This window comes from Phyllobates terribilis, unplaced genomic scaffold (genome assembly GCF_046119375.1).
Source record: "Phyllobates terribilis strain yellow unplaced genomic scaffold, ASM4611937v1 Scaffold_5__5_contigs__length_657084704, whole genome shotgun sequence".
Taxonomy (NCBI): Eukaryota; Metazoa; Chordata; class Amphibia; order Anura; family Dendrobatidae; genus Phyllobates; species Phyllobates terribilis.
This window is the reverse complement of record NW_027362765.1, coordinates 155,810,256-155,824,352: the sequence shown is the minus strand read 5'-3', so window position 1 is coordinate 155,824,352 and position 14,097 is coordinate 155,810,256. Positions and strand designations below refer to the sequence as shown.

Here is a 14,097-nt window from a genome sequence, read left to right as displayed (position 1 = left end):
CGGGCAGAAGCAGGGCAGGACAGGACTGCCGGAGCAGCGGGCAGAAGCAGGGCAGGACAGGACTGCCGGAGCAGTGAGCAAAAGGGTAAGAGCGGAGCAAGGCTGCCGGAGCAGTGAGCAAGGAGTCAGAGCAGGACGGACAGGGCTCTGTTCACACGGAACAGACAGGAAGGGAAAGGCAGAGCCAGATACCCACAGGGTACTTGCAGTGAAGTAGCGAGGGGACCACAAACTCACAAACGGGAGTACAGAGACAACAAGCAGGAGTTAGGTACGAGTTCAGACTCTGCAGAAAAAGGAAAGGAATGGACATAGAGGCAAAACAGGTAAAGGATAGGAGAGAGTTCAGACTGGAACTGAGTGTACGGAAGAGACCGACACTGCAGCGGGATACAGGAGCGGGTCTGGGAATACGGCCCCCAGAGAGGCGGGACGAACAGGCAAGGAGCGTGTTCAGACAGGACAGACAAGATACAGGAACGGATCTAGGTAATCGGCCCCTAGAAGGCGGGAGGAACAGGCTAGGAGCGTGTTCAGACAGGCCTGGAAATACGGCCTCCAGGAAAGGCAGCAGGCAAGAGTACACAGACAGGACTAAGTTCAGACACGGGAACAGATACTGCAAGACAGGAGAAATAGACAGGACTCAGTTCAGACAGGAACAGATACCGCAAGGCAGGGACACAAACAGGACTCTGTTCAGACGGGAACAGATACCGCAAGGCACAGACAGGCAGATCTAGGAATACGGCCCCTAGAAGGCGAAAGAACAGGCAAGAAGCGTGTTCACAAGAACAGACCACAGTTCAGACACAGAACTGGAAAACAGGCAGGAAAACAGGATAGGACCTGGCATGTCAGAGACAAAAAAGCCGACTGACAGGACACAATGCTCAGGCGCCATCTTGAGGAAGAAGGTGGTATAAATACCCAAAGATGGACAGCAATAGGCTGAAGGTGCAACAGGGGCGTGTCCGCAGCAGGTACAAGAAACAGGAAGTTCAGCGGGCGTCGCCCTATGCAGCCAAAACAGACAAACAGACAGCAAGGAGGGAAGCCAGAGAGACATTCTGGACTGGAGATCAAGTGCGCGCTCTTGCACAGTGGGAGATGGACCACCATGCAAGGACGCCGCCAGGTATGTTACAGCACACATGTCAAATTCCGGCCCGTGGGCCAACTCTGGCCTGCAGGGTGCTTTTATTTGGCCCTTGACACCAGAACCCCCACCCCTGGACCATGTGGGGCAATTATTCTGTATGGAGGACTATGTGGTACCCAAAATACTGAATGGAGGACTATGTAGCGCCCATTATTCTCTATGGAGGACGATGTGGGGCCCATTATTCTGTATGGAGGACTATGCGGGGCCCATTATTCTGTATGGAGGACTATGTGGGGCCCATTATTCTGTACGGAGGACTATGCGGAGCCCATTATTCTGTATGGGGGACTTTGTGGGGTCAATTATACTATATACTGGTTGGCCCGCGACTTTGTCCAAGTTTTTCATTTTGGCCCTCTGTGTGTTTGAACTTGACATCCCTGCCTTAAGGCGATTAAATATATAATTTGACCTTGGGCTGCTCTTTTATCTCGATCCACGAAGCCACACGTCCATTTCTCGGCTCAATTTCCCATGCTACCGGGGCTGGTTTCTTGCCCGATATAATTCCTGTTAACGGACCGGGCTTATATCGAATAGGAACTGATGGCAGCTCTACCGGGCTGATAAGGTTCTGTTTCACTGGGGTTGGTGAAAGGGGCCTTTCAGGCTGTAAGTGGTGTGAGCAAGTGTGGTGCAATGTAAGTGGGCCACCTCTTCTCACTCCCTGTGCCTTCCCGTGCCCATGAGGAAAGGGGGTGTCTGTGTAAAACTGGAGCAAATTGACCGTACGTGTCCCCGAGGGGTGCAAATAGCGGATCCGTATCACGTGATCAGTCTGACATAATAGTTACGTCAGGTGGGGTGGCGAGGTGCTGATTCGTCACTCCTCCGAAACGGACTGCCATCTAATGTGTATGTTGGCCTTCAATATGGCCATTGTAATTTATAGCCATCCATGTAATAAATGGATGGGTCAAGTCTGGCAGCTTATGAGACGCTGCTTATCAGTATCTCTCCACCTTCAGAAGGGGGGTTTCATTCAGGAGACCCCTACAAGGACATTTAAATAACTTGATAGTGTATATTGAATTGAGTAGTCAAGATAGGTCAACCTGCGATCAGCAAGGTCTGTAACCCTAGTGAACATTCACAAGTTTATATTCTTGGTCTAAACGATTGCACTGGTTTATACTTATAACTCACCACTTAAAGACAAGATTCAGCCACTCGCCGATGACGCCCAGCCATAGTACAGTTACACCCAGTTGGTGTTGCAGTGCATATGCCAAAGGAAAGTAGAGAAGAAATATGCAGCCGGGATCGCCGAGGTAGGTGACCCACAGCCAGAAATCCTCAGAGCCCTGGAGGTGTTCCTGCAGGTACGCTGCCAATGCCACACCGGCCCGGTGTGCTTCATCCATCTACAATACAGTAGACCTAATGACTACATAATCTATAGGAGATCCATAGGATACAACAGTGGGAATACTAGGAGAACAATGAAGACATGTGACAGGAAAGACCTATTTTCTTTAGAGAATTTTACAGACAATCTATTAAAACTTAAACTATAGACTAAAGGCCCCCCTACACGATAGACTGTCAGCTGAACCAGCAGTATCAATGGGTTCGGCCAACTGTCTCACGTGTATAGGGAGATAAGGATTTGTCATATCCAATTTTGGACTGCCGATCCTTTTTTTCTCTAAGACATAAGCCAATACCAGAGGAGTGGCTCTCATAGAGAACACAGAAGCGTTTGACATTCGGCAGAGTAAGTGCTCCTGTTGTATAGGAGAATCGGGAGAGATAGCAGCCGGAAGAATGATTGTTTGAAGCAACAGCTACCTAGTGTGTATGGCGAGCTTTAAAGTATAGCTGTTCTTCTAGAAATTTTTGCACATGTATAGATATTTCATCAGGTGCTGAAATCCCGCTGGTTGCTAAAACGAAGGAGCATTATTGCTTTACTGTGCAATAGAAATAGAGCAAAGGTCGACTGAGCATTTCCACTACTTTGTTTAATCGATCAGTGGGATCTCAACACCTGGACGACCACCAATCACAACTTATGACATTTCTTTATAACAGGTCAAACAATTCTGAAGGTGCAGATACATTTTAGGAAGAAAAAAAAATTAAAATCCCTTAAAGTCTACCGGTGTTGTATATATCGAGCCCCTGTGAGAGTTAGCCAGACACATTAGATGAACATCGGCTGAACAGATGATCTAGCTCAGCCGACATTCACCGACAACTTGTGTATGTGGTGGCCAAACTGAGGACATCCGCTATCTCTTTCTGTCCATCCATAACATTATAATGCTATAATGAGCAGTTGTTTGGATATTCATTGTTTTTTGTTAATTTCTACATTAACTTTTTTATTTTTCATGGTATGAGATGACTTTTCAGAATAAGCTGCCGTGTGTGTGTGCATGAGGAATAATGCTATTTCTGTACATTACATGACTTGTATTCTGCATTTTCATTACTTTCCCTTCTGCAGCCTTGAACTTTATTTTCTCAGTTTTCTCTGACCTAGTGAGTAGGTCTCCAAAACACAGCACACACAGACAAGAGGTATTCCTGCTCTTCTATGTCTCACGTAGCACATGTGCAGAAGAAGCAGAACCATGAAAGCTGTTGCACACCAGTAGAAAGCAGTGTAGATGTGAATCCAGCATGAGTGAGAAAACCACATACTAGAAAGCAATAGCATGAGTCTGTGTATATCTCATTCTTTCATACTGCTTCCCACTCTGTTCCTCCTTCCCCTCTCGTAACACACTGCCAGATTCAGGACCAATGAGCAAAGGGACGTTAAGGCACTTTGGGGTATAGGCTGTGGTCACTAGTTGATGACACTAAGAAAAATAGCCATTGCTCCCTTTCACTTGAGATATACTGAAGAGGTGACCTTGCTTATTTCAACCAGGAACTGAAGAGAGAAGGCTCCTAGGAGAGCACTTGGGCAACTATACTGCCCAATCTCCCTTTCATAGCCCATGTTAGCGACAACCTTCACATAGCCTCATCCCTTGGTTTCTTCAGGGGGAAATAAAATCCAGTCTCCAAATTCTATGCTAGCAGCACTTCCAGCTGTCAGTTACTTCAAACGCTCTCTTGCCTTCACTTCTCATTGCTGGATCTTCAACTAGGCACTCAGCACGGTCTACAAGCTTGTACCCCACAGCCGGGCCATTTTCCTGGTGGTTGCCATCCTGGCGGTTGGATTTCATTGACAAATTCAGGCCAGATGGGCAGAGGGATGGTTATTGCTTCCCAGAGCCCTATAGCTGCTATGTGTTGCTGATGCCAGCTTCAAAGCTCTCAAGTCACATATTTCCTTTCCACCAATCAACACGGAACGGTAGCACTTCTCTCCAATGACTTTTAGGCCCCCTCAAACTACAGACTCTATGAATGCAATGGTGGATGTCCAGTGCATTATTTGGTTAGGCCAATCTCTTAGTGGTCCCCTTTTTCAGGTGTCCCCCTCCTAGAGTGACGACCATCCTATGTACTCCTGCAGTCTCATTGCACCCCACTTTACTCACCTCCTTAGGTGGAGTGAAAGCCTGCAATAGACAAAAGCATTTTATTGGCACAATATGTTACCCTCTTCTAAAAGGTGGAAAAACTACCCTGCTATAATACTGAAGTGGAAGTCACTCTTCACTTCTATTCTCAGAAGGGCTGAGCCTCGGCTAACATCATGTCAGACTCTAACGGTGAATACCACCTTTTAAGTCTGCACCCTCTACAGCACCAGATTTCATTGGTTTACCAAAAACCCATCTACCCCTCATGCACGAGTCCCAGAGAGCATGATACAGCTCAGCCAGACCCCAATGCTGAACTGGGCTCGCTCCTTCTCCGTGGCTGTTGGCGACTTCTATGAGGTTCACCGCTCCATGATCTATATTCTGACCAGGTCCCTTCATCCTCACTAATCTGTGATAAAAAGAGCAGGTTCCAATAGTTTTTCTCGCAATCAAATTCTACAACCTACCCTTCCCATGGGTGGTCCGGGACCTAGTAGCCTCTCAGAGTGATGTCTAAGTAATCTCTAAGATTTTTCTCCTCACTCAGAGTTTGAGGATATAGTCTGAATTGGAAGCTGGTCTTTCTTGTGGCATGGTTTTCTAACTCGCAGCTTGGTCCCGACGTTCCATTCAATAAGGCTGTTCTCCGCTCGGTTCTTTCCTTTTTGTCCAAGGAGGTTCCTCCTTCCAGCTATGAGGATATCACGTTCCTCATCTTCTACCTGTCATCAGTCCGTCCTAAGAAATGTTCCCTCCACAATCCGGATGTTGTGTGAGCATGGAGCCTACCTGTCCTTCACTCCGGAGGGGGCCGGACTCCCTTCTTATTACAGAAGGCGACAAAATATATGGCCTCCTACGTGATCATCACCAGAGGAATTCAGCTGGCCATTGGCGAGTCGTAGAGTGCCAGGGGAGTGGTGGGCACCTCCCGGGCCTCATCCGTTTCTGCGGCCCCTTCTCATTACACTTTTTCCTCCTCACAAATGCCTAGGACATCGCCTTACAGCTGTCTGCTCTTCACCTCACACTACAGCTATCTGGAGCATTATATAATATATACGACCCCATTACTGAGCAGAACCAGTGACCGCCGTATATAATGGGGCACACTGCTCTACCATGAGGGAAGCACATTCAGCTTCATAGCAGTAGAGCACACGGTCAGAGAATGGAGGCACATGATGGTACTTATAGTACCACAACTGCTGCCCCTGTGTAGGTGAGAACTACTGGGGGGGCTGCTTGGATTTACATTATGACGATCCCCACAGCTCAGCCGCGAACCTCCTCTCCCTGCGCAGAATTACTACGTCTCATAGAAAGTAACGGCCCTGAACCACGTGACTGCACCTTGGCCCCGCCCACCTACCGCTATCACCCCAGCCGCGGGGTAAAGACAGGCAGTTACTGCAAGCAGTTTGAATGAGTTCCTCGCTCTCCTCCCTGGATATTGTCACGTCACTGGCCCCGCCTCTCATCTCACGTCATGGCGCAGACTTCAACTTGGCCACGCCCACTAATGAATAGTTGAAAACACGCCCATTGGGCGTGACGTGTGCATCACGTGACACTAAGGCTGGAAGGCGGAGCTTGCGGCCACCTCAGCTGTCTGCAAAAGGAAGCGGACAATGGCGAGAGCGTGATTAACCTCTTCACGCCCGGGAGGTTTCACCCTTCCGCTTTCCGGAAGCCACTGCCGTCCTCCGTCAGCGCCATTGCAGGCCCACCTGTGTAGCCCCAGCTTATTTCTCCATTGCGGTATGGGGGCTTGTTTTTTTTGCAGGAGGAGCTGTGTTTTTGAATGATTCCATTCACTAACCATAAAGTCTGTTGAGAAATGGGAAAAATATTCCAAGTGCGATGAAAATATTGTAGAAAAAAATCCAATATTGGGGTCTTTCTGAGGTAAAATAAGGTGGAAAGGTTATGGCTTTTTCTGGCATTTTTTGGGGGAGGAGATAAGGCCGGAAACCGGCAGCTCAGGGGTTAGTTCTTTCCATTTTTGGGGGTGCGCTTCGCTCGGGTAAAGGGGCTCTCCCAGAAAGGCCATAGAATAAATATTACACGTTTAAACATCTTTCTAAATTCCTTTTATTTAGCAAAAAAGTCTGCTCTATCCAGTGCCCTGTCAGGATTGTAACCCCTTAGTGACGGAGCCATTTATGGCCTTAACCCCTTCACCTCCGGGCCATTTTCTGTTTTTGCGTTTTCGTTTTTTGCTCCCCTTTTTCCCAGAGCCACAATTTATTTTTCCATCAATATGGCCATGTAAGGGCTTATTTTTTGCTGGACAAGTTGTACTTTTGAATAACATTACTGGTTTTACCATATTGTGTACTGGAAAACAGGAAAAAAAATTCCAAGTGCTGTGAAATTGCAAAAAAAGTAAAAAAGTCCAATTCCACAGTTTTTTGTTTTTTTTTACCATGTTCACTATATGGTAAAACTGATCTGCCATTATGATTCCCCAGGTCATTACGAGCTTGTAGATATTAAACATGTATAGGTTAACAGCTGCGGATGGATCGTGAGTCTCCACGTGGCTGTTAGGGGCACTTGACAGCTGTATAGATCAGCTGTCATGTCCACGAAAAGGTGCGGGCTCAACGCCGGAGCCCGCACCAAAGGGAGAGACAGGACATGTGCTGTACATGTACGGCACATGTCAGAAAGGGGTTATCGACCAGGCCAAATTTTACAATAATGACCAGTCACTTTGAGGTAATAACTCTGGAATGTTTCAACGAATCCCACTGATTCTGAGTTGTTGTTTTTTTTCGTGACATATTGTACTTCATGATGGTGATAACATTTCTTCAATATGACTTGCTTGTATTTGTGAAAAAAAAAACAGAAATTTGGCAAAAATGCAGCAATTTTCAAACTTTGAATTCTTATGCCCTTAAATCAGACAGTTATGTCACACAAATTAGTTAATAACTATGATTTCCCACATGTCTACAATTTTTGCAAGAACATTTTTTTTTTTTAGTAGGAAGTTATAAAGGTAAAGTTGACCAGCGATTTTCTAATTTTTGCAACAAAATGTATAAAAAAAATTTTTTTTTACGGACCACATCACATTTGAATTGATTTTGAGGGGCATTTATGACAGAAAATACCCAAAAGTGACACCATTCTAAAAACTGCACCTCTCAAGGTGCTCAAAACCACATTCAAGAAGTTTATTAAGGGTATGTGCCCACGGTCAGGAGCCGCTGAGGGTTTGAAGTTGCGTGTTATGCAGTGTCAAACCCACAGTTGCCAGATGTTACAGAATAGTGGATGGGATTTGTAGAAATCCCATGTTCACTATGCATCTGCGGCTCACCTGCGGAAACTGACATGTGGCGCGTCTTTCTAGACCGCAGCATGTCAATTTCTCTGGCGGGTCCGCATGCGGGCATTCCCCAAAGACCTAACCTCTATGAGGAAAGTCCGCGGGTGTAAAAAAAAAAAAAAAGCGCCACTCATTTGCATAAAATGAGCCGAATCCGCCGGCGGCTCCCGACAGTGTGCACATACCCTAACCCTTCACGTGCTTCACAGGAACTGAAGCAGCATGGAAGGAAAAAAATGAACATTTACCTTTTTTTCACAAAAAATTTTACTTCAGACCCCAATTTTTTTAGTTTCCCAAGGGTAACAAGGGAAAATGGACCACAAAATTTGTTGTACAAATTCTCCTGAGCATGCTGATACCCCATATGTGGAGGAAAACTACTGTTTGGGCAAGCAGAAGGTCTCGGAAGGGAAGGAGCACAGTTTGACTTTTTGAAGCAAAATTGGCTGGAATCAAGAGCGAACGCCATGTCACGTTTGGAGAGCCCCTGATGTACCTAAACAGTGGAAACCCCCCACAAGTGACCACGTTTTGAAAACTACACTCCTCAAGGATTTTATCAAGGGGTATAGTGAGCATTTTGAACCCAGAGGTACAACACAGAATTTGATAACATTACTTCGTCATATTGAATATGTTGTCTTTGGTGTTGAGAGCAAGTGCTCGCTACTTGAGTTTGCATCGGGTGCTAAGGTATGCACAGAGTACCACATGTGCTCGAGTGAGATGCTTGAGTCCCTGCCCCACATGTTTTGTGGCTGTTAGACACCCAAAAAAACATGCAGGGATTGCCCATGTATGGCAGGCAATCCCTGCATGTTTTTTTGACTAACAGCCGCAAAACATGTGTGGTGGGGACTCGAGCGCCCGATGCAAACTCAAGTAACGAGCACTTGCGCTCAACACTAGTCATCATATCGTCATCATTTTTTTTTCTTTACGTTTGAAAAAATCCCAACCCTAACACAACAGTCACCTAACCCTAACACAATGTACTTCAGTGATAGACCCTATCACAGTGATCAAAAGCAACCAATAGGAAAAATTCCTAATTTTTACAGGAAGATGATGGAGGGCTGGGGGACGGATCAGGAGATGTGAAGGACAGAGAAGGTACTGGGAGGGCTCGGGGGGCATCATTTTTCTTTCCTCTGACATGTATATCATGTCGGAGGAGAGAGAAATCATTGTGATCGCAGGCACACTTTTTTTTTTTTTTTTATAACGCTGTCATTCACTGAGTAACGACGATAATGTGATCGGGGACCGGAAAAACCGGCCCTGATCATGTTTTCCAGGGTATCAGCTACCCCTGGACTGTGTGACGCACGAGACGGGCGCACTGAAACTGCCTGGACATGGAGAAGGATGGACTGTGTGACTCCCGAGACGGGCGCACTAAAACTGCCAGGACATGGGGAAGGATGGACTGTGTGACTCACGAGACGGGCGCACTAAAACTGCCAGGACATGGAGAAGGATGGACTGTGTCACTCACGAGATGGGCGCACTAAAACTGCCAGGACATGGAGAAGGATGGGCTGCGTGACTCCCGAGACGGGCGCACTAAAAATGCCAGGACATGGGGAAGGATGGACTGTGTGACTCCCGAGACGGGTGCACTGAAACTGCCAGGACAAGGAGAAGGATGGGCTGCGTGATGCCCAAGATAGGCGCACTAAAACTATCAAGACATGGAGAAAGACAGACTGTGTGACGCACTAGATGGGCGCACTGAAACTGCCAGGGCATGGAGAAGTATCAAAGGACTGACTGTCACTTCCAAAACAGAAAACTGGTGTGTACAGGTGCTTACTAAGAGTTACCATCTCCATATATAGACGTGGCTGCCTGATGCACATGAATTGGCCAATTTATGCGCTAAGATTTCTCAGTTATTTCTATCTTTTAGAGCAGTAATGCAATTCACATTTCATATATTTCATGTTTGCATATTTAGTGTTGCAGAATGCTACTTTATTTGTTAGTTATATATGGAGATAGCTACTCTAAGTAAGCACCTGTACACACCAGTTTTCTGTTTTGGAAGTGAAGGTCAGTCTTTGGATATTTGTGTACATAGGCTTCTCTTACTGAGCACTCCACCCCTAAGCCTCAGGCGGTTTAAATTACTGGAGGATCTTACCTTCCCATACATATGCAGACTTTAGTCTCTAAGAGAGTATTTGACGCGCCCCCTGGGCCAGTGCTGTTAGGGATACCCGGAGCCGGATCAGATGGGGGTTGTAGTCTCCGAGTGGCTGTGACCCGGTCCGTGCCCAGGGTGTCAAGCTCAGTGTGTGGCAGTCCTACAGATGTTATTAGAGTTCTTTGTGTCGACTACGCCACCCGTTGATTTGCGGTCAAAAGGCCGCCGCTGCAGCAGGGTCCGCTGAGGCTGTTGGTATGTGTGCAGCTTTGGTAGTATAACCCCCAACGGGAGGGGTATAGCCTCAGGGGGTCAGCCGTGGAGGATGGTGGTTGTGAAGGTGCAGCAAAGAGACTCAGAGGCATAAAATGCAGTTCCAGGGTTTTACTTACTGGTGTTGCTCGGGTCACTGTGTACAGCAGTGACCACCCGAGCCGTGCTGCGTCCACCAGGTCCTGGACTCTGTCAACTCCCAGGCAACTCCGGAGTGTGGTCCTGAGCTCCTTTCTGACTCTCCCTTCTTCTGGCCGTTCCCACCAGGGATCCACCTAAGTCCGGCTCCCTCGGGCCTCTTGTTGGTCAAGCCTCCTCTGGGCTCCCTGACCCTATTCTTGGTCTGCCTTCCGGGTGGATTTAGTGGGTGGTCGTGGCAGATCCTGCCCACGACCTCCGGTCTCTGGCTGAGGATTAGTGCTGTAGCCTCCACCAGCTTGGGATCCGGTACCCTGTTGCCGACCCTTCACCCTATTAGCTCTCTTATGGGCTCTTGGGGTCCCCTCTTCCTGCGCCTCTGGGTCCCTCTTCCTTCTCCTCTGCTCTGCTTCTCAGGCTCTCAGACAGACTGTCTGACTGACTCACAGACTCTGACTGACTGACTGACTGACCCTGATCTAAGATGGTTCCCACCTTATATACTCCTTCTATGTGTGAACTCAGGTGACCAGCACCCAATGAGCTCCTAGCTTTACCCAGGCTGCTCCCCCTATCTGCCCCTACACTACTGGGATGTTCCACCCCCCTCCCACTCCAGCCAGGAACAGACACTGTCGTACCTGCACATTTCTCTAGTGGGAGTACCATCGGTCTGTTCCTCGGAAATGGGATGTGTGTAGTGCATGCAGCTAACTGAGCTCAGTTCCACACTCCATCCTTACCCGGGAGTGGAATATCACACCTCTGGGTTGAGGTGCAATACCCCTGTAGCAGCCGAATCCTCAGGGTGCTACATATTCACATTAGGTAGGTTTCTGGCAATGAGAAATGCCTTACCGTGGCTGCCGGGTACACATGAATTGGCCAATTTATGTGCTATGATTTCTCAGTTATTTCTATTTTCTATACAAATTTCATATATTTCATGTAATATATGTAAAAACACGCTCGCGCTGCACTAATTGGACTACGTGCAGCTGCTGGTAGTGACACAGGCTTTGTGTGAATGACCTGTCTTGGAAAAAAGGAAAACTACAACCATACTACCATGCTCGCACTGACTGAATGCAATAGGAAAAGTTGTAGGGTAAATAGTTGAACTACATCAATGTGTGCACGCATGGGTCATTATACACTGCTCAAAAAAATAAAGGGAACACTTAAACAGCAGAATATAACTCCAAGTAAATCAAACTTCTGTGAAATCAAACTGTCCACTTAGGAAGCAACACTGATTGACAATCAATTTCACATGCTGTTGTGCAAATGGGATAGACAATAGATGGAAATTATTGGCAATTATCAAGACACACTCAATAAAGGAGTGGTTCTGCAGGTGGGGACCACAGAACACATCTCAGTACCAATGCTTTCTGGCTGATGTTTTGATCACTTTTGGATGTTGGTTGTGCTTTCACACTCGTGGTAGCATGAGACGGACTCTACAACCCACAGAAGTTGCTCAGGTAGTGCAGCTCATCCAGGATGGCACATCAATTTGAGCTGTGGCAAGAAGGTTTGCTGTGTCTGTCAGTGTTACGGGTCCGGGTGGTGGAACCTCTGTGCTTCGGTGCAAGGAGGGACCAGAGGGGCGTGACTAAGTGCCTACTCGGAGCGACCAAGGTCACACGGCGGCTTAGTCGACTCCGTGAACCAGGGAGGGATCGGGCAGGTGGACCAGGTGCCACTCTGGGACCGACCTTGTGTGAGAGCAGGTGACTCCCACGGGTCAGATGGCAGGAGCTGACCGGTACAGCGGATGAGTACGGCAGGAAGGCTGACAGGTGGTCGGGGTGGATAAGCAGGCTGGTTCGGCAGATAGCCCGACGGGTGCTCCGGGTAGGCAAGCAGGTGGGCACGACTGGTAACAGGCAGGTGCTCCAGGTAGGCAGGCAGGTGCTCCAGGTAGGCAGGCTGGTGAGCACGGCAGGAGCTCCAGGTAGGCTGGCTGGCGGGCACGGCAGGTTACAGGCAGGTGCTCCAGGTAGGCTGGCTGGCGGGCACGGCAGGTTACAGGCAGGTGCTCCTGGTAGGCTGGCTGGCACAACAGGTAACAGACAGGTGCTCCAGGTAAGCAGGCTGGCGGACACAACTGTAGACAGACTGGAGGACAGAACTGTTAGACAGGCTGGACTGACAGAAAGACTGGCAGGCAGGACTGACAGGCAGCGGAACCTGAGGGCTGGAGCAAGTGTTAGCACACGGAACAACAATCTTGCACAGGCACCTCCATTTTGGAGGAGGTGCCTTATATAGGGGAAGTCCTCCGGCCATTGGCCAGGGACTCTATAGGATGGCGCGTGTGGCCCCTTTAAGAGGGAGGGAGCGCGAGCGCCCTAAGTACAGTTCCCGGAAAGCTGCGCGCGGGGCGCGCCACAGCAGCTGCAGAGCGGGAAGTCGCCGGACCTGGACCGCGGCGGTGAGGGCAACGGCGTCTCTGCCCATGCTACAGTCAGCATAGTGTCCAGAGGCTGGAGGCGCTACCAGGAGACAGGCCAGTACACCAGGAGACGCGGAGGGGGCCGTAGCAGGGAAACAACCCAGCAGCAGGACCGCTAGCTCCGCCTTTGTGCAAGGAGGAACAGGAGGAGCACTGCCAGAGCCCTGCAAAATGACCTCCAGCAGGCCACAAATGTGCATGTGTCTGCACAAACGGTTAGAAACCGACTCCATGAGGGTGGTATGAGGGCCCGACGTCCACAGATGGGGGTTGTGCTCACAGCCCAACACCGTGCAAGACGCATGGCATTTGCCACAGAACACCAGGATTGGCAAAGTCGCCACTGGCGCCCTATGCAATTCACAAATGAAAGCAGTTTCACACTGAGCACATGTGACAGACGTGACAGAGTCTGGAGACGCCGTGGAGAGCGATCTGCTGCCTGCAACATCCTTCAGCATGACCGGTTTGGCAGTGGGTCAGTAATGGTGTGGGGTGGCATTTCTTTGGAGGGCCGCACAGCCCTCCATGTGCTCGCCAGAGGTAGTCTGACTGCCATTAGGTAGCGAGATGAGATCCTCAGACCCCTTGTGAGACCATATGCTGGTGCGGTTGGCCCTGGGTTCCTCCTAATGCAGGACAATGCCAGACCTCATGTGGCTGGAGTGTGTCAACAGTTCCTGTAAGATGAAGGCATTGAAGCTATGGACTGGCCCGCCCGTTCCCCAGACCTGAACCTGATTAAGCACATCTGGGACATCATGTCTCGCTTCATCCACCAACGTCACGTTGCACCACAGACTGTCATGGAGTTGGCTTATACTTTAGTCCAGGTCTGGGAGGAGATCCCACAGGAGACCATCCGCAACCTCATCAGGAGCATGCCCAGGCGTTGTAGGGAGGTCATACAAGCACGTGGAGGCCACACACAATACTGAGCCTCATTTTGACTGGGTTTTAAGGGCATTACATCAAAGTTGGATCAGCCTGTAGTGTGTTTTTCCACTTTAATTTTGGGTGTGACTCCAAATCCAGGCCTCCATTGGTTAATAAATTTGATTTCCATTGATGATT

General features: G+C 48.7%; 1 protein-coding gene across 2 annotated transcripts in view; it reads right to left on the bottom strand.

Annotated features, from left to right (window-relative positions):
- The window catches only part of G6PC3 (glucose-6-phosphatase catalytic subunit 3), a 28,436-nt gene extending 22,284 nt beyond the window's left edge, over window positions 1–6,152 (bottom strand). Inside the window, exons 1-2 of one of the 2 annotated variants that reach the window (XM_073683254.1) lie at window positions 6,029–6,152; window positions 2,312–2,529 (exon numbers count right to left, since the gene is read on the bottom strand). In XM_073683254.1, coding sequence (XP_073539355.1) covers window positions 2,312–2,529 — 218 coding nt within the window. In that variant the 5' untranslated portion in view covers window positions 6,029–6,152. Of the gene's footprint in view, window positions 1–2,311; window positions 2,530–5,911; window positions 5,998–6,028 lie in introns of those variants that run through there. The other variant, XM_073683255.1, reaches the window with a different exon arrangement.
- Between the last annotated feature and the right edge of the window lie 7,945 nt (window positions 6,153–14,097).